A 26,683-nucleotide genomic window follows, 5' to 3' on the forward strand; every position below is an offset into this window, starting at 1 on the left:
AGCGTCTCTGCATCTGTGAGTACCTGAGTGCGCGTGCTGCTGCTGCTGCTGCTGCTGCTGAGGCTGCTGTCTCGCGCTGCGCTCCGCTGGGATCCGCTTTGAGCGCAACTTTCTCCTCAGAGCAACAAATAAATCTTACCAGGACGCCTTGCTTATCGGTGGTCGCCTGTCGCCCGATCGTCATTCGCAGTGACAGTAACGACCACAGTATAAAATCTGCATAAAAGTGGATTTTATTAACGAAATGCCGATGAGCAAATTGCAAATATTAGAGCAGGATTATTGTTCTGATGTGACAGATTATTGCACGGGTTTTTAAAGGTTTTGACATTTTTGCACATTTCTTTGTGAATATTTCTTGTCTTGAGCAAGCTGTTTTTGATTTTTCATTTGTTACAGAGATAGATGGATAGATAGATGAATAGATAGATAGATACATAGATAGATAGATAGATAGGTAGATAGATAGATAGATAGATAGATAGATAGATAGATAGATAGATATATAGATAGATAGATCTATAATTTATAAACATCATACGTCACAATTATTGTTTGAATCATGGATTTCTAAGTTATTATTTTCAAAAAATAACTTCCATTAAAGCAAGTTTCAAATTGTTCATATTAAAGTTGAAGAAATATTGGAAACTCTTGATATGACTGCTGCTGTGTGATGTGGGTGAATCATGATATTGAGTTACAGCTCTGTGTCTTTAAAGTGATGCATAACAATAATTTTAATTGTTGAATGCTGAAAGCTAAGTGTATTTGAATTTTTGAGTAGCATTGTGTGTGTGTGTGTGTGTGTGTGTGTGTGTGTGTGTGTGTGTGTGTGTGTGTGTGTGTGTGTGTGTGTGTGTGTGTGTGTGTGTGTGTGTGCTGCAGTGAGGGCGTCCTTCACAGGGAAGAGCTTCTGGAAATGTGTGTTTGAAGCTGAAGATGTTGCTGCTGGCTCTTTGTCGCAGTGTTATCAGGATCAGAGCTGGACTTGCTTCAGGAAGCACATGCTGATGTTGCACGCTGTTGTAATGGCCTCTTAATGCCAACATAAATAACCAAATCGAAAACATTCCTCTGCTCCAAACAACACTTTTATTTGGAAGGGGAGAATATCACATGGTCTATCTGGTTTTTCCGCACAAACCACTTTTATACGATGCGTCCTGCAGCCATTGTTCACCCTGCAGATGCTACATCATAAAGAATTGTTTTGGCCAATTTATGCTGGTGGAAAAGTCCCATTACAACTTTAGTCACTGACTTGGATGGGATGTCCTGTTCTCTGCTGCAGTGAATGTGGAGCAAAGTGACTGCATGTCCTTGTGGATAATGTAGCACCTCTAGTTTTATCAAACTGAGATGTCGTCAGTGAGTTTAAAGCACTCATTAGTCATTTTTCTATCACCTTCACCTATGCGGCCATTTCTTTGGATAACTGAATTATATATTTTTTTGTCTTTTTCATGCCAGTGTCAAACCAAAGATGTGTCCTTTTTGTACACATTGCAATCAACTATCTTTTTTTCCACCACCAGGCATTGCTTTTGTTTCACTTACTTTTCAACTTTACTTTTCTCTCCTTTAATTTATAGCTCACTGCCCCTAAGATGCCTCCTGTAGTCTAGAACTGGCCAACCCATTTGTCACCACATCCTTGCTCTGATGGCGGGGAGCCAACTCATCCTGAGTCCCGAGTGTTGTTAATTAACCCTTCCTGCTAACAGCCAGAGTCCACCTCGCTACCTAGCGCACCATCATGCGGTATCATTGCACCGCCTGCCTGGAGAGTTTGCGTTGGCCCCGGCCATATTTCTGCAGGTGTCAGCGGAGGTGCTTCCTCGCCGTACCGATTGTGCCTTTGAGAGTATTACTCAAACAGCATTGTGGGTTTTTATCTTAAATTGAATTGTTGAGGTTGATGTTAAAGAGCCATACATCACCTGGACATTGGAAGTCTAGAAGGCAGGAAAAGGAGAATCTGCAGCAGTGTGGAGGAAGAGATGGGAACGTCTTAATGGTAATACAGATGGAACGACAGAGGCTGCATTCATAAATCCACAGGCAGAAAAAAAATCAAGTTGTCAGCTTATAAATGTCATTTGGGGTGTGTGACTGTTTGTGCATGTCTGAGCTCCCACATGTGCGTACGTGTTGTTGCTGATATGTGTTTTATTTTAGCCTGAAGAAGGTGACCCGTTTCTTTTTTTTTCCCCCTCCATGTTTTAGTTCTTTATTTTTTTCTAATCTGAGCAGCAAAAAAAACCTGTGTGCCTGCACTTCTCAAGTGGAATTGGATCAATTCCTCCATGTTCACCTTTTATCTACTTACCACTAAAAGGACACTTATACATCACAGAGCTCTTTCATCTGCTCTTTTAAAAAAAAAATAAAAAAAGCTTGCCAATTTGGAGTTGGTCACTGTCTCAGAGGAAAAAGCAGCTCGGGCCTGTTTTATCAGGTCATATCGGTTTCTCCTGTGCTCACTTGGACCCCGGCTAAGGCCCCGCTCCATGTATGGATTTCCTGTCCTGTAATTCCTCAGCCTGTCTGCATGTGATGGGTTGTTCAGATCTAACCCCGCAGAACGCTGCTGATTGCAGTGGTATATCTTCATCTTTATGCCTGCGTATAGCGGAAAGTTCTGCCAATGACGCTTGCCTCGCAATGGATTTGGAGAATTAGCAACAAGGGCCCGTGTTGCAGTTTGCAGATGTACGACTTATAGTTTTTATTTGATTCCCATTTACTTCTGCTCGCAGGATAAATGTGGGTTTAGTTCAGACAGAGGGTTGTGTGTGTGTGTGTGTGTGTGTGTGTGTGTGTGTGTGTGTGTGTGTGTGTGTGTGTGTGTGTGTGTGTGTGTTTGATACACCCGAGTCACAGCATTTCGGTTCCGCTCAGGACTTCTTTGAAGAATCAATAGGAAAAGGAAGTGAAGACAAATGACAAGCATTATTATGACGTGTCTCATTTCATATTGCAAACGATGTGTTCTGTCCTTCAGGTGAGGATGTTGTTGTGGCTGGTTTTGTTCCTTCCTGGCATCGCTTTGACTCAGCGATCAGAGCCCATGTTCTCAGCGATAACGAAGACCGTCCTTCCTCCGGACTATGACAACAACCCCATACAGCTCAACTATGGTGTGGCCGTAACCGATGTAGACGGGGATGGAGACCTGGAGATTTTTGTAGCTGGGTGAGCAACGTGCAGCACCCCATTTTATCCATAGACATAAAAAAAAAAATGTCTTCACAGGGAAGCAGTAACTAACTTTGGAGGTTACAATAATAGGCCAATGTCATATTTCCAAGCTAAAGTTTGAAGAGAGAGACAAAAAAAAAAAGAAAAGCTGAATGAAATGAGATAGCGAATATGCCCCGAGGCGCACTCAACCAATGGAAATGAATGTGATTGAATAGAGTGCCATTGATGGGAACAGTTTTGCTGTCCAGTGAAGGAGCAATGACTTTTTCAACACTTAACAGAATATAGATTAACCAAAATGACCATGCTTAATAAATGTCATTTAGCTAAAGCTTCCTATTCAGCAAGTATTCCAGACAGGAGATCATCTCAAAAACCTTGAGGAGAATGTAGATTTTTTTTTTTTTTTTTTTTTTTTTAAATGCAGGTTGGTTATATTATATTTAGATACAGCTGACCTTCAGCATCACGTAGAAAGAGATGAACAATTTCGAATAACACTTTTTGGAATACAAATATTAGGGAACAATTTAGATTTCTACTCAAAGCTGAAGCCTTTTTGTTGCAATATATGGCAACTGACCATGTTGGTACTATGAAAACACCAACAACGTAACACTGGCAGTATATTTTCTTCTTTGGGCATTTTCCTGTCAGGGGTTGCCACAGCTCTTCCTCTTCCAACACCCTCTGTGTCCTGTATCCTCCGTCTTCATACAAATCATCTGCATGTCCTTTGTCACTGCACCCATCAACCTTGTCACCGGCCTTCTTCTTATCTTTCTCTTGCCTGGCAGTTGTGCAAATCAGACAAAACGAAATCACAGTACAAGAATTTTTCTCACAAAACTAATATTGATAAACCCAAATACCTTTTCTTTTTACAGGCAGACTGTGCAATTTTTACAGGGCAGCATCCCTGATTAAATTTTTTTTCAATAGACGTGAAACAAAAGACATGTCTCTGTAGAAAATTAATTAAATTTTGTGATTTAATAATTCCGTTGCTGCATATTCAGTCATGCATGAATGGTGAGAGCTAAAGGTTAAGTTCCAACTTTTCTGGACAGTCTTTCAACTTAAAATTACTGAAGGTAAAAAAAAAGAAACAAACAAAAATACTGGAACATAGAAATTGGTGTGACATGGTAAATATTTCATCCCTGCATAACTCCTTATTGTGTAAAGTTCGTTACTTCCAACTTATGACTTGGTGTCCTTGAATGACAGCTCCTGATGAGTAGTATCTAAGCTTCAGACAGTCTTTTTACATATTCAGTATCAGTCCTCTGAATAGACCCGTGAATGGACATTGATGCAGACAATTAATCGACTTCACCTTTAAGATTTGACACTTAAGTTTTCAAGTGCTTTGAAAATCCTGCAGAGTGGACTTTAGATAAAGGTTATCTCCAAAATCAAGCAAGTCTGGTTCCAGCATTTTTATTCATCGTCATCTGTTATGGCCCATAAATTTGGGGGGGAAAAAAACATATATAAAAAAATATAACGGGAGAATTTGCAGGATGTAGAGGGAATCTATTCATCTCTGGTTGATGCTTCCTGCTTCTGCTGAATAATTTTTTTTATCTACCTCACAGTTATTGGAGCTAATCCATGTAAAGAAGAGCTCTCAGGTATCTACAATGAAGGTCGCACTTAAAGCCACTCTTTAAGATAACACAGCACAAAGCAACTTGTAAACTTAAGATTAGTTCGGAAAGATTTCATTTAATTTCGGGAGGCACGGCAATTAAAGCCTTTCACTTTGGAAGTAGAAACAAATGAGTAAAAGCATACATACATGATAGACCTGCAACTGTCATACCAGTTTCAATCATGATTGTTTTATGCAATTTCCCATCTTGTGTGTTTTATAGAGGAAATAGTCCTCCTCAAGCTTCTTCTCTAATTGCTCCCCAACTACTTGCTTTTTCTGCCTGTTGACAGCTACAATGGTCCAAACCTTGTGCTCAAGTATGACCATCACCAAAGACGACTCATCAACATCGCCGTAGACAACCGTAGTTCCCCGTTCTATGCCCTGAGAGACCGTCAAGGCAACGCCATCGGGGTGACGGCGTGTGACATCGATGGAGATGGACGAGAGGAAATTTACATCCTCAACACCAATAACGCCTTTTCTGGTACAGTACAAGCTGATACACTGCATCGGTGCACATTCACGGTTAAGCCTCTGTTCCGAGGAGAAGAAGCAGAAGAGTACAGTATCTGCACGCAGATGTTAAGCTTATCTCACAGGGGTCTTCATCAGATAACAGATAAGCTTTGTGCTGCTATTAATCAATCTGAGCGCGACAGAGCGCAAGGCAACGCCTTACCTCTATCATTTTTATAAAAACTCTCGACCTGCTCTTGTGTCTCCAATCACCCACGGTTCTTGTAGTGCATAATGCCTCTTTACGCTGCGCAATCGTTGCCTCTCATGAACCCTGTATCTCTTCCCCCAACAAGGTCGGGCAACGTACTCCGACAAGCTGTTCAAGTTTCGCAATGGACGCTTCGAAGATCTGCTGAGCGATGATATAAATGAACACAGAGATGTGGCCAACCCAATGGCTGGGCGCTCAGTGGCCTGCGTGGACAGAAAGGTACTGTGGACACACACACACACACACACACACACACACACACACACACACACACACACACACACACACACACACACACACACACACACACACACACACACACACACACACACACACACACACACACAAAAAGTACAGTGTATATGTATATGAACACACGCTTGCCAATAGAAACTCCCCAGTGTCTTGTGCGTACATGCACGGGCGCTTCTGTTTGTTTACTAGTGATAACTCATGCCCTGCCTACGCCGCCCTTCTCAGCATGTGCTATGACAGTTCATTTGGGGGAATGGTGTGCCATTTTCTCTCTTCTGTCCATCGCACTAGTGTAATTACAGAAGCCAGGGCTCGTTTGTTTTATAGAACATCGTACGAGGGGAGGAGTGATGACTCCACGCTACTGCTTTTCTGCCCATAGCATTTCCCCTCTTTCTCTCAAGCTCCGTTTCTATTGTCACTTTTACTTTTTCCACCTTTTCCATCCTTTCTTCCTCCTGACTGACACGCTGGTGCTCTTTCTTTGTCTCTTATCTCTTAGCACACACATGTAGCTCTCACTTCCAATCACTGGATGGGATAAAGAAGGTAATAGTGGGAAGAGGACAGTAGGGATTACAATAGATTTTTTTAAACCACAGTCCCATCCCACTGAGCACTGATAGGTTGTGTAGCTGCCAGCCCGATTGGACAGATATCTGCTTTTAATGGCATAATTCCTTTAGAGGAAGCCAAAGCCCTGACGTGTGCTCTTGCATGCAAGTTCCAGCAGACCGATAGAGGGAGAACTCATTTTCCTACCACTGAACAAGTTTTATTAGAACATTTTTGGAACAACAACCAAAGCTCCCATGAGCCAAAACTGCAGCGTGCAGTATAGTCAGTGGGGTAGCTAATGCGTTTGATGTTGTTTACTCATGAATAAAATGTGGTATCTTTTTAAAAAGACAGATTTGTTATCCAACCGCTTCATCCCAGTCTCCTTGAAAATGACACTGCACCATTATTCTTGTCCAAACTGATGAAGGTGAAATATTGATGGGTCTCACATCGAACTGATGGATCATTTCACATCGAACTGGCACGCGGGCAAAACAAGTAGACTTTAAAAGACAGAATAGCTGAAACATGGTAAATTAAAGTGCAGCAATGCATGTTAAAAGGCGTAATACACATTTCCCAACAGCAAAAGAATGAGAAAGCTTCATGAGAGGCGGGATTCAGTGATCTCAGTGATGACTCTTGAAATTGATGCAAATTGTATGTATGCAGTCCTTGCACCAACGTACACTTTGCAGGCATGCACGTCGCACTATTCACAGGGCCAAACCCAGTGACAGAAATTAGCCTTGGGTGAGGACTTATTGAAAAATCATTGACTTTTAAGTTTGTTAAGTAACTGCCAGTGGCCTTCAGGTCTCTCAATGTAATTCATTTTCATTCTTGTCAAGTGTGTGTGTGTGTGTGTGTGTGTGTGTGTGTGTGTGTGTGTGTGTGTGTGTGTGTGTGTGTGTGTGTGTGTGTGTGTGTGTGTGTGTGCGTGCGTGCGTGCGTGCGTGCGTGCGTGCGTGTGGACATATTGTGACACTTGATGGCATTTACCTCAACCACACTCATTTACCTTCCTTGTCTTTTTAAAAAAACAATAAGGATAACACAAATGGTGAAATGTGTGCATGTGTGCCTTTGCATATGTGTTTGTATTGATTGAAATATGTTCGGCCTGGCGGGAAAGCTCATTGGAATTGAATGTGTAGTCTATTAGTGTGGTTCCGTCTGAGAGTTTGTGTCTGCAGGGACTCTGACTGATAATGGAGTGTGAAATTAATCTCCAAAGGGAGGCAGAGGAAGGAGTAGGGAGAGAGACTGAGAATGAGAGGTAAGAAACAAAGAAGAGGCAGATAAAAAGGGAAATGAAATTTTTGACTAGGGAAAAGTGCATTATATTCAAAATGCAAAAAAAAAAAAAAACGTAATAGGGGATTCAAGTGTATAACTGATATCCCAAATGACACAGCCGCTGTTAATATAGTTTGATACATACCACCGTGTAATGGGTGGAATGACAATATGATATGAAAGACGATGCCTGGTTACTGAACCTTTAGCTTGCTTTGACTATAAAACTGTTTTTAGAGTTACTGTATTACTGAGTGTGACAAAGACAAACTATTCACGATCATTTGTTTTTACTTAATAATACATGTTTCTAATATATTTTTCAAATATGTCACTGAAATAACTATCTCTGGTGGCTGAGCCCAAAATGGAGATAAAACTGGATGGATTTAGAAACTTACATTGTGCAAGCACAGCACAGCACAGCACCGCACCAAAGGAATTAGATTCCTGGTTTGATACATATTTAACGTGGTGTATCCAAACTGTGTTTTTCATGCTGATACGAGACCAAAAAATATAAAATAACATGAGATGTAACTTTAGAGGATAATTCTGTTGACTTCACTTTATGTTACTTGGTTATGAATGTTGTCCTTCAATATGCAGATACACAAATATGAGTTTTTAATGGTTAAAAAAAATATTAAAGGCATAATGTTGCAAAAATTATTTTTAAAATTATTTTTGACTGATGATATATAATAATACACTATATAACACCATTAGGTTAAATCTTAAAATTAGAGCTTGAAACAGTCAACAGAACATAACAGGCTCTCCACAAAACTTTTGAAGCAAATTGTGCTGGAGCAAAGTAATCGACTGACCCCGGCACCTCTCGTGACATAATGTACCACTGGACCAGAAGAAGATATAGTGAGTCATTTTGCCACATGTCCTTTTTAGTTTCTTGATATGACACAGCGTGGGTGTGAAACATATGGCCGGCAAGCCAAAACCAGCCTGCGAAAGGTCAATTTACACATTCAATTATTATGCAAAATTTACTTTTTAATGATTTTCCACCAGTAATATGTGTCCCCATAACGCTCATGATGTCATCTCTTTCCCTGGCATGTTTAAATTGTAAAAAAATTGTATAGCTCTAAGAACTCAAACCCTATATCGTGTCATCGGGGGTTTAGCCAATCCCAATCAAGGTAGGCTCCTCCCTTTGACCCTGCCACAATCAAGCAGCTCTGCTCTGGCACATGGCACCATGAGAGGAAGTACTTCCTCCTCTTCCCAAGATGGGCATGTGTGGGCGGAGACAGTACAGGTCACACAGACACAACAGATTCTGAACGCAGCTCCTATGATCCATTATTCAAATGACTGAAAATCAAGGAAAAGCAGCTGGATTTGGGGCAATAAACTTTGAATTCAACGTTTTAGGATGGACGAAATCATGTGAAAGTGTTGAAAAGACCCATAATATAAACCCTTTAAAGAAAGTTGAGTTATTTGCTGTATTATTAGTCGTAACAAAATAAAAGTAATATTCTTTTTCACAGAATATGAGTTTTTCTTTTTTAAATTTCAACTTTTCCAGGTATTGGAAACATATTCAGTTACATGTTCTTATATAGCACCTTTCAACTTGCTTTAACAAGTTCCCAAGTCCCAAAAATCACATTCACCCATTCACACACACATTCACACACCAATGGAGCCGGCTGCATTGCAAGGCGTCTCGTCCATCCATTGGGAAAAACAAAGGGAAAATGTTTTTGCAGTTGTTGTTGTTTTTTTGTTTTTTTTAGCCCTAACCAGTATTGCACTGGTTAGGCATACTCACGGTCAAGCTGGGCTTTATGTGGCCCTTGAACCGAAATGAGTTTGACACACCTGTGCTTAAGAATTAAAAAAATAAAATAAAAATATCCTTATAGATATTAATAAGCATTTATTTTTCTACAGGGTACAGGGCGTTACGCTATCTACATCGCGAACTATGCCAGTGGGAACGTGGGTCCTCATGCTCTCATAGAAATGGACGAGGCAGCGAGTGACCTTTCCCAGGGCGTCGTTGCCCTCTCCAACGTGGCGGAACAGGCAGGAGTCAACAAGTTCATTGGTACGTATGAAGAACTGACTGTGGCTGCGTGACGTGCACCATTGTTATAAGATCAGCCAGCGCAAGTGGACCTTCACCGTGATTTATACACGCATCTGCAGAGGAGCATGTGCTTGTTGTACCCATAGAGTCTGAAATATAGGACTTTAGTGCACGGGGGGAGCTTGACAGAGGGCGAGTAAGAGTGCTGGAAAACGGCCAGGTTGGGGGAGAAAAAAAAAAAAAAGCGAAAGGAGAAGAAGAAAGAGAACATGGGGTCTCTTTTGGCTCAGTCAGCTGTTTACTCCAGACAAAGTCACAGAGAAGCGTGGGGGAACAGCGACACACACATACATCAGAGCAGCTTCACAGCGGAGAGATGGCATCTATTATAGCCTCACCTAACCTTACACACCGATTTGGATTTGATGTGCTACTACCTCCATCAGGGTCAGTCACGGATCAGCAGCTCTGCCCATCAGGCCGTTTCACTCACACCCAAAGCTGAAGTTGAGCCACACAACGTGACATTCTAATATAGAATAATGCAATGTAATTTATATATGTAATATAAAATTGCCACAGTTTGAAGTCTGATTATACTGTTCGCTACAAATTGAAGGCTTACACATCTAGTGAAATAATACTCGATATAATTCGTAGTGTTGTCTCAGATTTTTTTTTTTTTGTTATGAAAAATGACCCCTGACTTCTGAAAATGACTTATAATAGATAATAAATTATGCATCAGAGCACTTTTACAGAGGCCTTTTTTCATTTATTCTCATCTCACTTACATCTGCACAGTTCTACCCCATTATATTTTTATATTTTGTACTAGTACTGTCCATACAATCTGTTTATCTATTTTTGTATGTTTTTATTGCTTGTTTATAGAGTGCATTTATAACTCTTCGATTCCTTTGTATAGCTGCCAAAGTGAGGAACAGAAAGACATTTCTGTCATGAGACAGTAAATATTTGACTGTGAACTGAAATTTATTTTCAGTTGACTTTTAGATGATATTGAAATTCATCACAATTGCTCGTTTCACTTCCACACCTGGATCAGTGTAATCCTGTGATGTATAGAGGACAAAACAGTAAATGCCAAATGCACAGTTGCAGCATGATTTGTTTGTTCATAAGTTATTTTCATGTGTAGAAATGTTTTTTTTTTGCTGCCTCTGTGTTGCTTTATTGTAACCACTTTAAACGTCCTTGACACCCGTGTTCCTGTAACTTGTGGGTGACTTTGGAGCAGGAGAATCAATCTTGATCTTCTTTGGATCTTTTTCCCATGCAGGATGTCATCCGATCCACCAGGGGGGCAGGCGCTGTGAGCTGGCTCAGAATTGATGTGAATGATGTACGGTGGATGACTTTGTCATCAAACTGCCGTTAATCAGAGCAGCGGGACAGTTAGCCAAGTTGTATATCTAATGGTTACATATCTCCGGAGGGACATTAGTGGTTTATGGCCGTAAGGGGCGAGTGATATTTGTCTGAGCTGATAGAGCGGGCCAGTAAATCAGGAGCGAGTCCTGACTCACAGCACTGACTCGGCATACTGGAAGGGCAATCAAAGACCTTTCAGCTCCATAATTAAACTCCGCTGGTTTCAAATGAAACACTTCAGCGACATACTTTCTTTATAGAATGTCATCAGGAAATCCTGAGGTCATATTGAGAGCGTGCTGTACGGTCACCAAGATCTTTTCATATAGAGAAAATCACTATTAGCGTTTGGTTGCAGCAAAAGGGACTCAGTGTGTGTTTTATCTTGTGAATTTGTTTGTTTGCTGTTTGGGCCCGGGTGTGTTTATGTTTGTTTGCAGCCCATCAGAGTCACTGTTTGTGTCAGCAGAAAGGCCCGCCATACTGGAGCAAATGATCTGGAAAGACAGTAATGATCACCTTTCAGTTTTGTTATGCAGCTCAGCTCCCTCCCTGCAGTCTCTGTTTCACCTTTTCACTTTCATTTTCCTCCCTAGAATTATCTGTTCACATCTTTCTTTTGACCGCCTGGTTTTCTCTTAACGCTCAGCTTCATTGTTGTGTCTCCACCTGCGCAGGAGGGAGAGGCGTTGTCGTGGGGCCCATTGTCAGTCAGACTCTATCTGATGTGTTTTGCGACAATGAATACGGACCCAACTTCCTGTTCAGGAATAATGGAGATGGAACCTTTACTGATGTGGCGCAGCAGGCCGGTGAGAACAACACATATAGTTTGGCAGCCACATAATATGTGTCATTTCGGATGAATTTGGAGAAAGAAAAAAGGAAACAAGATTGTCGACCATCTATAATACCGCATGTTATCATTTTATATCAGGTGTCGAAGACCTTATGCAGCATGGCAGAGGGGTGGCTCTGGCTGACTTCAACCGTGACGGCAAGACCGATATCGTGTACGGGAACTGGAACGGACCTCATCGCTTGTACATCCAGCTGAATAATCGCAAACAAAGATTCAAGGTGGGTTCAAAAACAGGTACACAAACAGAAAAAAACAACTTTGATACTATATTAGTATTAGATAAGAATCGTTTAAAATCGCACGTTAGGTACATGTGAATGCAGGCATATATTTTATAGTTACAGTAATTTGTATTCTATTCTATTCTATTCTATTCTATTCTATTCTATTCTATTCTATTCTATTCTATTCTATTCTATTTCAAAAGCAAAAGGAAACTGGGATACAATGGTATCTTTTTATGCTTTTCTACTTAACTACACATCAGGAAGTAACTCTAAATGCGAATTCAATCCCAAAGTGTAAATTAGCTATCGCCGAAAAGAGTCAAAATATAACTATTCTTTACATGCATTTCTTTCCCCATGTGATAATTTGATGGAGTCTGTCTCAGCTGACGTCGAGTGAATGGCAGATACACTCTGGACGGAGCTCAAGCTCATCACAGCACTTCAGCAATCGTTCATGACTGCATTATTTACAATCACTGCCAGTTTAGAAACCATAAAGATACAGTAAATAGGAAAATTATGCTTTCATATGATTTAACGCTTCTTATTGTTGCATCCCTGGACACTCCACTACACATTTGCGTTAAAAGAGGAATTGAAAGATGCTGTATTGAAACGTAGCAGCTCATATTCTGACAGACACAGTATTTGCTTAACTAATACATTAACTTTTATAATTTGTTTGAAAGGCTCATCTGGCCTGAATTGTTAAATACTTGTTGACCATATAACTGGAGACAGTATTTGAGTATTTCACATTTCAGTTCTGTGGATAATCCAGCGATTTGCAATCATTTATTGTCTTTTATTGTCTTCAGATGATTTTGCTCCTGATGAAGAAAAGTAAAAAAAAAAAAAAAGGGCTATTTGGTCCCTATTTGTCTTCCTTGGACCAAAAATAAATGTATAATGAACAAGCAGCACAAAAACAACAAATCTCACCTGTTATCACGGTGAATCGCATCATTATCCATCCAAACGTCGAGCTGGGGAATTAGCTCAACTCTGTGTGGTATTTAAAGACCCATCAGCGGTGATTTACCCAATCAATGCGTCTACAGACAACTCCTCCGAGACCTCCGGCAATGGCGCTTCTGTTTGTGCACCGTGTTTAAGAGCAGCGGAGACAGCGATGGGCCCTGCTGTGTGTAAATCTGCAGAGGTTTCATGCCTGGTGATCTATCTGTCACGACCTGCACCTGCATCTTTTACCAAAGAGATAAATGTCATGGGAGACATCTTTATAGGGGTCGAATAAGGGGTTAATGTGTGATGCTTTATCCCTGAGACAATTCCATCAGTAGCACACACACATATATGCATGAATGCACACACGCACGCAGTGCACACTTATACACATATAACTACAAGGAAGACAAATCGAATTAGCAAGACAATGTTTTTTGAGCCAAGATTGTTAAATCACAAGCCCGCAACATATTTAAGACCCCTTTCTCCCACACAAGCTGACACTCCCACTAGCCGTGTTGACCTTTGGCATGCATAATGAAGCTGTTGTATCACTTCAGTAAACCGCCAATTAAATTGGGCTGAACCAGCAGCTTGCCTGGGTAGTGGAAAGTGCCGATTAGGCCTGTTTGTGCTTTAATTAAAATCTATTGCAGAGGTTTTCCCTGCAATAGGTTTAACATGGACAAACACGTGCATGTGCACGTGCGTGCACACACACACACACACACACACACACACACACACACGCACACACACTGAATAGATAGGAAAAGTTCCAAGTCGAAGTTTCTTGGTTACCGTGAATCACAGCTGGAGTTTGTTTGTAATAGACGCTATTAGAAGGTGGTGTTTAGAATAATCCACTATTCACGTAATTGTTCTTCATCCCAGTTTTTCCCTCAAAACATACTCTGAAACTATAATGAACCTAATTTTGTACGCCATTTTACTTTTGGTACGAGTCACTTTTGTATCAAAGGAGATGCTCTCACCCATGCAGCTTGTACAGTAGTCTAGTACTTTAGGAAAGTCCCTGCCTCGCTGTTCTTATGGCCTGAGCTGGCCATCCCCTCTCCTTCACCTGGGAAGCACAAGGTCATTGTAGGCGGCCCGCACCCCTGCAGCTTTATGAGCCTTATAATTAAAACAGGGAGTAAATACTGGGGGTGGAGTGAAGGGCCGCTCTATAACTCTTTCCTGACTTATCACTGTGTCAGTGAAGCGGGGAGACATCCCTAACTTTCAAATACAAAATCTCTTTGGCTACTGTAGAGATTTTATTGTTGGGGGAAGGCGGGTTCCAGGGAAAGGAGAGTTGCGGGGTGGATTTCAGAATTATGAATTGAAAGAGTATGCTTCTGATGAAACTCAGCCAGCACAGTTACACTCAAGGACTAAACTGAGTTCATTGATTGACAACATGTATTTGTTGTTAACACCGATGTTGTGACTTTAAATCCAGGGAACAGATTTCCAGGGCACTTTAACTTGCACCACCTGTGCACATGTTGGATTTACTATCATGCAATTAGCTGTGGGTGTGGACGGGGGGCATCGACCACTCCTCTGATCTACTTAACAACCCATTTCCCTTAGATAATTTCAATGTGTCCCTCTCACCCCGATTAAAGTCACATCACCAAACACGAAGATGAAAAACATCTGATCATTGTATTTTAAAGTCCAAGTAAAGCACAGTTGTGAGAGAAAGTCATACACATTGATTCTCATTAGCAGGCTTTAGTTGACGTTGGAGTTGTTTTACATTGCAGCTTATTTTATAATTTGTCTTTTAATGTGCTGTACAGTAGAAAATGTTTTACTTTTAAACTGTACTCTGCACACTGTATCATTTTGTTATTTAATTCATGCTTAGACAGTGATACTGAAACTCCCTGTACTTCTTGTGACGCTTTACTGTGTTGCTGCAACCTCTCTTCTCAGGACATTGCATCCCAGAAGTTTTCCATGCCTTCCCCAGTTCGGACTGTTATCGTTGCGGACTTCGACAATGACAATGAGCTGGAAGTCTTCTTCAATAACATTGCGTACAGAGGCCCCTCCGCCAACAGACTGTTCAGGTACTAACACAGAATTAACATGGGACGCACCCGCACTCACACATTCATACGCAGATTATGTATGACAGTAAGTTTTAATAGCACTTTGATGATGAGTTTAATGGACTACTTCGGTGTCTTGATTTAATATTCTGGAGCTGAACTCGGAGGCTGACAAGAATTTAAAATTCCCAGGCAGGCATACTTATCTAGTCTGGCATCCCGCCTCCTTCTCCACACATGAATGAATCTTTCATTAAGACAGTTTTAGGCTCTTTTTGGCTGATGGTTTGGCTTCCCCTCCAGATAATATTAATGAGCTCGTCTCTCAAAGTGAAATATAAGATACATATCAATTGTAAGGGCTTAAAGTTCAAATGAACCCATCCTGTTTGAATAAACATCTGATCTGGCGTATTCGAGGGAACAGGATGCAGAATTCATGATGAGTGCTGTTATGATGAGCCGGTGGGTCAGTTCATCCTCGTTATTGATAATCAGTTTAAGCCCCAGAGATTTCCTGGACCGGAGTCGTCTTGCGCACCAGGTCATTGGAGGAAAATTAGTCTTTCTGAACACGATGATGGTCTGACAGGGGTCATCGCTCCACAGCTCGTGGGTTTTGCCATTGTCTGCTATGAAGATGAATCAGCTAATTTAACTCTGCTCTCTGGCACAAAGAAGAAAAAACAAGCACAAACGGTTGTGTGCAAACTAATTAATTCAATCTTACTAATCAATATTTAGCTGAGCAGAAAGGTTTAGCAGAGAGGATCAGCACATTAGTGCACACTGATATTAATTTACTAGTAAGACAAAGCTGCATATAAAGAGGCTTTACAGACTATAGGTGCACCTTTAGTGTGCAACAATATTTTTTGAAGTTTGATTTGATATCGGTTTTGTGTCAAACATAAACAAACACACACTTCTACGGTCCGTCAGTCTACAGTAATAGTAATATTTCTTTAACACATGATTTGGTTCCACAACATTGGCATTTAAAAATAAAATTAAATAAAGAGAGAGAAAATGAAAAGAAAGTGTTGTTTTTTTCATTCAACTTCATAGTCTATGCCTCTATTAATACCTATATGCAATTCCTATTAACAAGTAAAATCATTTTTTCTGCTTATTCCAGAAGAATTACCAAAAGAAATATGTTGTTACAAGAGGAATTGTGTTTTTCATTTTCAGATGACCTCTGTCTCTCTATTACCACTTGTTTATAATATGCTTTAAATATATTGTAATGTATATTGTTTAGTCTTGGCAAATCATTTGAAATTTGATTTAAACTCATTTAACAAATCCTTATTAGAATTACAGAAATAAATGTGATAAACATAAAAGTATTTTTTTTCATATGTTCTTTACTCTTTGCTGTCGCAGTAATTTTACATGTGTTACATTTTTGAGTTGTGTATTTTTGTATCTACAACTGATATGACTATTGACAACTATTAATCATATACTTTTATTCAAAACATTATCTATCATTTTGTATTATACAATGCAGTAGACGTAGTATTAAATAAAGGTAATTTGAATGTTCAACATAGCTCTGCTCAAAATCCAACTGAAGGTAATAGCTGCAGCATTAAAACAATGGTGATTAAAGTGGAAGTTGCAGTCATATTTTAAAGTGTATTTATTCATTTGGAAAATGCATTTTTTTTTTTTTATAGAAAAAAGGTACACATTTCATATTCTACTCAAAAAGAAAACAGTGATTGAACTTAATACTTAAGTGCAACATTTTGTGGTATATTTGTAATAAGTGTAATTTGTGTGATTTTGGGACGTTAATTTAACAGGGTGAGCAGAAGGGAACATGGGGACCCCCAGATTGAAGAGTTGAATGTTGGAGAAGCATCAGAGCCTGAAGGACGAGGAACCGGTGAGAAGAGTTGACTCTCGTATATCTGTAATAATAAGCAGCCTCAGAGCATCAATAAATACCCGCTGTTCCAGCACCCTGCCTTTAGATGGCATCAGAACTCCACTTGCTGTCTGGCCTTAAGGCCTGTGATTTATAGGAACCGCGTGAACATGTTCTACTTAAGCAGCTCTGTGACTGCTGAATAATATCCATGTTTCCATGCCTGAGTTTTACAATCATCACGGAGGCTTGTTTAGCTGCATCATTACTCTAATGGATCTCCAGGAGCTGTAGCCACAGACTTTGATGGCGATGGGCGTTTGGAGCTGTTGGTGTCTCACGGTGAAAGTGCAGCACAGCCTCTCTCCATTTACAAAGTCAACCAGGTAAATGTTTGCCAATCTTAAAACACTTGAGGCCGCTTCCATTCCTCCCTTGATTTTTTACTCTTGTTCTCCTTTTGACTGTTAGGGAGCGAGTAACTCGTGGCTGCGAGTGATTCCTCGGACCAAGTTTGGTGCTTTTGCCAGAGGAGCTAAAGTGGTGGTGTACACGAAAAAGAGTGGGCCGCACACACGGATCATTGACGGTGGTTCAGGGTATCTGTGTGAGATGGAGCCTGTGGCCCACTTTGGTCTGGGTAAGACGGAAAGTAATCCTCTTTGAACTGCAACAAATAATTGGTGATGAGAAAATGACCTATGATCAATTTTTCACATTGTATGTATAACATTAGGAAGGTCCTTCATCTGTGCTATTGTTTTCTGACTTACTTCTACTGAGCAATGTTGATGTAGTGAGACAGCCAGAACTAAAGAGAAAGACGACTGCAGGGAGTCGCTGTTGGAATGAAAATGAACACATGTGAGGAGGATAATCTTTAACAACTTCAGCTTGATTGGGCAACCATGGGAGTTGGAGCAGGTGCAGGAGGCCATCCTGTCTTGGAAGGGAACAGCTCCCCGTCTCTATCTTCCCTCCTCTAAAGGACAGTTCGCTGGTGGTCATCGTTTCCTAGGAGCCCACCCACCCCCCCCACCTCACTGCGCCTGTTCTGTATCAGGACTGTCTAAACAGACTCTGGTGGCCCTCTTGCTTAAACTTTAACTGCAAATTTCCCCTCTATTGTGACTTCAGAAACAGCCTCCACAATTCAGAATAAAAAGATTTAAAAAAAAAAAAAAAAAAAAAGGAACTAATTACTGGTGCACATGCACAATAACTCGGCACCACTAACTGAGAGGCTGCCGTGTGGGTGCAGCACAGGTGAAATATTCTTTGGCTCTCAAGCAGCACACCTGCAGAGCGGATTGCTGCCTGGCAAGGTAACTCAAGATCTGTTTACATTAGAAATGCCACTTTAATTAAGGGCTGCACAGGGCCTCAGAGGGGGGAGGCGGGGGTCTCTATGCCTGATTAAAATAGTTAATGGAGAGAGGAGAGGAGAGGAGAGGAGAGGAGAGTAAAGTAAAAACTCAGGAGGTTTTCTTTTTTTTTTCTAAAAACCTGCATTACGTACTGTGCAATTTAACAATCCTTCACAGTGTGTCTTTGTCCAAACGGAATCCTACAGGTAAGGATGTGGCCACCAATGTGGAGGTTTACTGGCCAGATGGGCGCTCAGTGGCTCGACCACTGGAGCCTGCCGAGATAAACTCCGTGCTGGAGATCCACTATCCACGAGACGAGGAGGAAGTCACTCCGACTGTGGAAATAGAGGTATAAAACTGCTGCAGAGTGATCCCCAAAGCAACTTGAGATCAATCGGATGATATTTAATAATATTTTGAAGTAACTTGTCCCCAGACGCCACACATCTGATCTGAAGATATCCCGTCTAGAACAGCCTCGAGTGGCGATATAAAAACTACTTTGGTAGCAAAAAAGGGAATGAAAAACAGCATGTCTGATTTTCCAGTCCATAAAAAGTCATTCTGTCAGAATAAAGATGCTTCAGATAAATGTCAAGTTAAAGACTCGCAATAAATCATTGGAAACATCTTCAGTGCTGCTCTCCACCAGATTTCACTGAAGACAAGATCTGAAACATTACAGATGTTTTCATGATGTCACTGTGTAAAGCACTGTTTCCTGCACGACGGAGATCTGGTGACTGCAAAGGCCACGTCACATGTTTCCAATTGTTTCTAGAGTTGCTTGAGTCTTGTTGTACTGTGTTTTACAGTGCGGTCATGGCTTTGCTCTGAATGAGAATGGCCGTTGCACAGGTAAGCTGTAACATCTTTTCTCACTCTTGAGCAGTCTGGACTTGCCCCCCCCACCCCCCCCAAAAAACAAAACCCCTTACGTCAAGTGTTTTCTGCCCTCCTCACCTCCCCCGCCCTCAGATAAAGATGAGTGTACCCAGTTCCCCTCTGTGTGCCCCTCTGACCGCCCTGTCTGCACCAACACTTATGGAAGCTACAAGTGCCGTGCCAAGCGGAGATGCAACCAGGGCTTTGAGCCCAATGATGATGGGTCAGCATGCGTGGGTGAGTGAATTCTGGCAGGGCAGACAGAGCCGTATTACCAGGCTCAGGAGAACAAGATGCACCGTTGGCTTTGCTTGATAGCATTCCTCAAACTGTGTCCCCTTGCTTCACCCCGCTGTATTGCATGATGAATGAGCAGATTTTTTTACTTTAATTTTTTTACATTTTACTAATATTCCTTGGCATTTCTGTTTCTTTCTCTGCAGCCCAGGTGGCTTACTTTGGAGGAACACGGTCTTCTGGGGAGCGCAGGTGGTCCGGCCTTTTGTTGTGGCCACTTTCTGTCTCTATGCTGCCACTGATCTCCACCCACCTGCAGACGGCAGTGCTGTAGTTGTCACCGCTCACCCCCCCCCCCCCCCCCCCCCCCCCCTCTATCCACTAGTGAACACGGATGTACAGAAACTCTCGGAGAAAACTTTTCTCACAAATATCTGCCCAACTTTCCTCTCTGTGGATCTCTGCTACCTTTTCTCATCAGTTAGCCTATAAGCTGTCCTTCCCCTCGATCATCGCTGCCACGCTTCACCCCTTGGCTCCCGGCCCCCTTCGGACTATCGAGAAACATACAGGGTGCATGCTTGCTGGGAGCAGAACTGTGTCACACCCTCATGTCAACACCTGGCACTTATCTTGGTGGGACCTGAACCAAAGCCAAGTCAATCAGTGGAGCCGCGGCGCGTAGACCACTGCACATACAGCAGATCTACATTCATTAAAAGCACACTAAGGCCTCATCAGTATCCCTACAACGCCGCTACACTAATCCTGACAATGACACTCTCATTTATTATGGGCCTACTGGGATGCTGAGGAACACCAGGTCTCAAAGCTTTAGCTTTCGTGTGTGCATATACGTGTCTGTGTGGGTGTGTGCTGGGTCCAAAGAGGCAGACTGGTAGAGAAACATATGCCAGACCATCTGCCTCCGACGGAAGGTCACATTTTGTTATCTATTAATAATACAGCAGAAGAGAGAAGATAAACACACGTGCATGAGTGTGTGAGCCCAAGATGAGACTTGAGATGAGCAAATTTTTTTTAAAGTAGAAAATGCAAGGCAACAGTGAAAAAAAAAAAGAAAAAAAGTAATGCCTGAAACAAAACTTGACAGATTCTTCCACTTTTAAATACTTGGATTTGAAAACTCAAAAAAAAAAAAAAATAGAGAAAGAAGAAGAAAAAGGACGATTTTGATTTTACTGCCATCAAATCATGTGAAAGACTTCAATGTTCTGTAGCTTGTCTGTGGAATCCAGAAACTTGCAGTCTCCTTTGCAATATTCTATAACAACAATTGTTTTTAATTAATTGGTGACACCAAATTGCAACTGAGCGGATTTCTTTTCTTTTCTTTTTCACAGTTAAAGTAGATAATATCATTATACTGGGTGCCACTCTCACCTCACAGCAGGACTGTTACTATGTAGGTCGAATCGGGACTTGGGGCCTTCCTGTGTGGAGTTTGCATGTGGAAACACTTCAGTTTCCTCCGACAGTCTAAAGACACTGGTATTAGCTGTACTGTTCCCTTTTAATTGACTGTAAGTGTAAATATTTCTCCATGTTTGCCCAGTGTTGGACTGCCCAACTGTCCAGGATATAGCCTGGGCTAAAATCATAAAGGACAATGGATGGATAAATATACTCTCTCTCACTGATGTGCAGCTGCATCCCAGTTGGTAGATTAGGTTGTCTTCCAAATCCAAGGTCTGTGGGTTGATCCCTCCTGTCTTTCTGTTAAAAATGTCTTGGGAAAGACACTGAACATTAGTGTGTGGCCGCCCTGCATGGCAGCCGTCATCGTGAGTGAATGGATGAATCTGACGGACCATCTAAAAGTGTGTTGGGAAAGTGTGCAATATGACGAAATACCATGTTTTCATTTGTGAAACATATGATAATTCAAATCGGATAATGGAAGCATATATCATATGCCCGTTTCTGATAAGGTTTGGACAACTGAAATATCAGCAATACTTAATAATTGATCATGCTAATTTTATTCCAGACATAAAAATCATAATGTTTTAAAAACATTATTGCATATATCCTTATATGCCCAATTAAATAAGCAAAATATAAAAAAAGAGGACTTCAGTTGCCCATTTAATGTCATTTAAGATTTTTTTTCACACAGCATCTATTATGAAACTGTCTATACAGGATTAGATTTATAAAACAGATGGAGAACTTCTTTTTTTCATTATTATTATTATAATTTTTTTATTTGACGCCTAAGACATATTTTTTGTTTTATCACCATGTGTCTTGAAACATTTCTGAGGAAACAATAAATACTTTGGCATAGAAGCCGTCGAGAAACGCCAAACTTTTCTCCCACAAGACGATGACGGCACACTGTGCTGACTGACAGCTTTTTGCTTCCATGTTATTCTGCAGGGGGGCATTACTTCTCATCTTAGCAGTCCCATCAAATCAAATACGCAGCTCTCGTCTTATCCTGTGTTAGATCGAGTCAGTGTCATAGCAGGGGAGAATGGTCTTCATCCAGCTTGGGCCCATGCAATATTTATGTAAGATACAGCAGTACACTCAGCCCCTCAGCATCAGTCCCCGAAGCCACTAATGAGCTGGACCCTCGCCACTGATGCCACCTGGAAATATCAGAACATTTCAGCTGAGATTTAGAGACTGAACTACTTTCTCTCAGACATTTTTTTTTTTTTTTAAATGAAATCCAAGAGGCATCGGAACGTGAAAACCAATAAATTAAAGATGACAGATGTGTTGAAGCAATGGTAATTGCTCACTATGGATCTGTGCGAGTCTGAAAATGTCTTCATGTTCTCGGTCAAGGCCAAAGAATCAGCAGAGAGCGAGAGTGATGCAATGACCAAGTTCAGTCCAGTAAAATATTTGAATACGTCTTCACAAAAACTCGTTGAAGAGGTTCAGCTGAGGTTGCTGTTACATTGTTTCCCTATCGTTAAAACAAATGTGATCCTCTTTGTAGTTCCAATAACAATGACTGAGCTGTATCGACGAGCAATGATTTGTAAACTCACAGTTTGCATGAACAAAAAAAGCCAGTTTATAAGTGTTAATCGAGATTGCACGCTTTCAAAAGACAAATCTGCTGTTTGTATTATCTTTCCCCCCCGACATTGTCCTTCTCAGTCCCTACAATCTATTAACAATTATAGCAATTTATTATTACAGATAGATGTGTGAATCAGTTTGTATATTTTCCTATAAATCTCTTGGAAAGCATTGTGACATGTTCTGTGGATTCTGAGCTTTGTAATCAGAAAGAAAACTACTGAATATGGTTGGCAGTAACTCTTCACTGAAGGTACGGACAAGATGTTACTAAAAACACTGTTTACAGTATTCGCTGTATTTACTCTGTCATTGCAAACATATGAACAGTCTGAAATCACAAAGTTTATGTAAAGCTTCTCTTCATCCAGTGGGACTGGACATTATTTTAAAAAAGAAGTTTATGCAAAAGACAAAATGGAAAGTAGATACTGTATTCTCAGCACTGGGTTATTTTGCGTGACACGTTTATAATGTTGTGGAACAATATAAGCAAAAGTTAAACAAAGCTGTGGACGCCCTGTGTTACTACTTTTATTAACAAATTCCACAGAGAGCAAACTGAGCTTAAATTAATTCAAAATTTGATCAGCAATGGATCAATGGATGAAATCCATTGGCCTGCTGCAGTGTGTGTGTCTGTGTGTGTGTGTGTGTGTGTGTGTATGTGTGTGTGTGTGTGTGTGTGTGTGTGTGTGTGTGTGTGTGTGTGTGTGTGTGTGTGTGTGTGTGTGTGTGTGTGTGTGTATGTGTGTGTCTGGCATGGTCAGTGCCATTGCATTGTTTCTTCTCTCAGAGGCTCCAGCTGTGTTTCTCTCTGCTGGAACAAACTGTCTAAATGTCCCTGTGCAAAATAAAACCTGGAACCCAATGTTCAATGTGTGTGTGTGTGTGTGTGTGTGTGTGTGTGTGTGTGTGTGTGTGTGTGTGTGTGTGTGTGTGTGTGTGTGTGTGTGTGTGTGTGTGTGTGTGTGTGACCATGTGGAAAGATAATCGAAAAACTTTTTTTTTTTTTTTTGCTTCAGACCACCATCACTCAACAAAATGTCCGACCAACAGTAAAACTGCGCTGTGTACACACGATGAAACAGACCCAGAAAATGAAGTGAGATCAGATAAGAAAGGATACTTTAGAAAAACATTTGTATCGTGTGGAAGTGAGCCGAATAAAGGAGTGGAACGAGATGAGAGCAAACAGCTCTATTTATGTGGTGGTCATGTCTTTTATGCTGCAGCTTCAACATATGTGTGTTTATTTTTGTTCCCAATGCAACCGAGCCTCCTTTTCGAGGAGTGTCTTGAATGCTGCGTGCAAACTCCCTCCAGGCTGGAGTCAATCTGGTTACAGTGAGAGTACAATGAGGTTTGAACTCGCCTGAAATAAAAATTAATGCTTTGCCATCACTGCTTGTAATTGACTGAATTCATATCAAGCAATTTTATTTCAATTTACTTGACTAATTTAACCAAGGCTGTACATGAAATGAATTCAGCGACATTACAGATAAAGCTACTCAAACAACCACTTGAGCATGAATGACATCGCACGAAGCCGCTGGCTGTTAAATGGGTTGTAGGTTATTGCAATTGCAATTATTATTATTGCATTATTATCTTGCTCAATGTAAAAATCACAAGTGATCATGCACTATTCAGTTTACTGTCATTTAAATCGTATTCAGAGAATATGCAAGTTACTATTTGAGTGCTGACAATGTTTTTCATGCGTGAGAATACATTTACTAGTTAAGTTACAGCTGGAACCTGAGCAGGGCCTGTGGAGCCACATAAAAATACCCTTAATCAGATTTGTATATTTTCTATAATACAACACAAACGTAATGTACAAAACTGAAAAACTGTACAAAATGCTTAAAAATGTTATAATCTCAAACTTTTATGTTTCATCTACGAAACTTTTAGTAGTTTCAGTGGAATGGCTGACTTAGTAATATTATTTTTGAAACAAGGCCAAAAGTGCACGGGTATCCCATTAACTTCATGTACCAAGACATCTCCCATAAGTAAAACATTAGATCACAATGAGATATGCACAAATAAAGCTCCCCATTAACGTATTCATGGGATTGTTTGGTCAATCACTGCACAGTTGAGTTATTTGATTTTTTCTTACCTAATTTTTTTCTTCTACAAAGTGACGCTTGTATAGCTCGATTGTCCCTGAGTTAAACTATGTAGTTCCTCTTTAATCAGTTCTTTTGGCCTTGAGTTTAGTGTCAAGCATAGGAAACAGACACAGTGTCTTTAGATGGTCTCCTCTAGCAGAGTTTATCCCTGTTTCACCCTGCGCTCTGCGGGATCTCGGTCCTGACTCATTGAGAAGCTGTTAGGAGGGCAGTGACCGACACGGCACCATTAATTTTTTTCTTCAGCAGTGGATCCAAGAGGAGCGGCACACAATAACCTCTGTCCGACAATTAACCAGCGTGATCTGAAGTGACATTTTAACTGAAACCACACGTTTCCAGACTCAGATCCGTAACATTATGTCTTCGTGTGGCGGTCCAGGCTGCACTCGAAGGAGGTCCAGCAGCAAACACAACACAAGAGCCGTCAATCACAATGAGGTTAAATAAGCTGAGCGGGTGTTTCTGCCAAAGCCAATAGGCGAGGCAGCAGGATTGTGGTGAAAAAAAAAATCGAGTTAAAAGGGAGTCCCTAAAACAGGCCTCTGTACAATAAATCAGAGACAAAACTCGCCTTTTTCAATGTATTTTGCCTTTTTTCCCCCATCCTTAAAACAGGAGAGACAAATATGTGGTCTGAGGGCCAAAACTGGGTTGCAAAAGGGTTTAATTCATCTCACCAGGAAGCTCACCAGACTTCAACTACATCCGTAACAATTGTTCAATAAAAGTTCTTAAATTGTCCTGTGATGCAGTTTCTCTGAGTGAGATCCAAAACCGAACAGCAGATTGCAGCAATTCTTGTAGAGCAGCAACCAGTCATCCTAGTTATTTATACATACATGTGTAGGTATGCAAGAATAAACGCTTTAGCATTGAAGAGATGCCAGGGTGAGTTTCTCAGAGCTTCAGGATGCAGAAGTCTCATGTTTTGAGAATCTTTCAACGCTAGAGAAATGCTAAAGCAAGTTATTACTTCACACTAGTTCATGTTGTTCATAACAGATTTTGTAAAAATTCCAAAATGTTGTTTTCAAGATGAACTTTTCTTTATCTCCTCGTTATTATGCTATCATGTTACTGATCTGAGAATTGAGATCAAACTGGATTTTAACTGACCAGTCAATAAAGACAAGTATGATATCTCTGCTTGAATGTCTCTGCATTATTTATTTATTTTTTGATAAAACAAAAGTTTAAAATGAGATATGACATAGATGCATGTTATAACAATTATCACAATGATCTGTATGGTTGTGGCCGTCTATTCCATGCCTATGTTTTGTAGGGAGCAGTTGAGCTAAACATTCCGGTTTGTTGCATCAGAGCTGTTAAAATGCACAAATTTCACCCATTGTGGTCTTGAATATGAACAGATGTGGATAATAAATGTTTCAAGGGCCTCAGTGAGCACAGCCAGAATTTCAGCTGGATACTTTAATTCTGACACTTTATCACAGCATCTCATGAAGATGCTCATGAATTAAAGAATTAAAGAATCCGGGTGAAAATCTGTGGAGCAAATAAAAAAAAAAGAAAAAAAAGAAAAGTGCATTCACATACGATTTCGAACATAGAGTGTCAAGAGCAGAATATAAGATCAGGGGGAGGGTTCATACTCCCCTAATGTTGCTGCAGGCATGTCTTTTCACTGATGCCATGAGCGTTTCCTGAGGGGATGCATGCTTAATGCATTACATGCAAGCACACCACTGCAGACTTCTCCCTTGCCAAACAACTGTTGCCAGTCAAAATACTTGTAGACACAGAGGCAGCGGGAGAATACTGATTTTCTGTGATTTG

At 40.8% G+C, this 26,683-nt stretch overlaps 1 protein-coding gene across 1 annotated transcript; it reads left to right on the forward strand.

Annotated features, from left to right (window-relative positions):
• Window positions 1-992: 992 nt before the first annotated feature.
• On the forward strand, window positions 993-20,004 carry LOC308138881 (cartilage acidic protein 1-like; the record flags this gene model as incomplete). Its single annotated transcript, XM_080508169.1, has 15 exons — window positions 993-1,028; window positions 3,008-3,198; window positions 5,158-5,354; window positions 5,683-5,819; window positions 9,639-9,795; window positions 11,850-11,984; window positions 12,110-12,252; window positions 15,181-15,317; window positions 17,114-17,196; window positions 17,464-17,564; window positions 17,650-17,818; window positions 18,752-18,897; window positions 19,364-19,406; window positions 19,527-19,670; window positions 19,877-20,004. The coding sequence occupies exons 1-15, from the start codon at window positions 1,008-1,010 to the stop codon at window positions 20,002-20,004; spliced, it is 1,932 nt and encodes a 643-aa protein (XP_080364295.1). The 5' UTR covers window positions 993-1,007.
• Window positions 20,005-26,683: the final 6,679 nt, after the last annotated feature.

The sequence above is a fragment of the Blennius ocellaris genome, assembly GCF_963422515.1.
Source record: "Blennius ocellaris genome assembly, chromosome: 13".
In the NCBI taxonomy this organism is placed as follows: Eukaryota; Metazoa; Chordata; class Actinopteri; order Blenniiformes; family Blenniidae; genus Blennius; species Blennius ocellaris.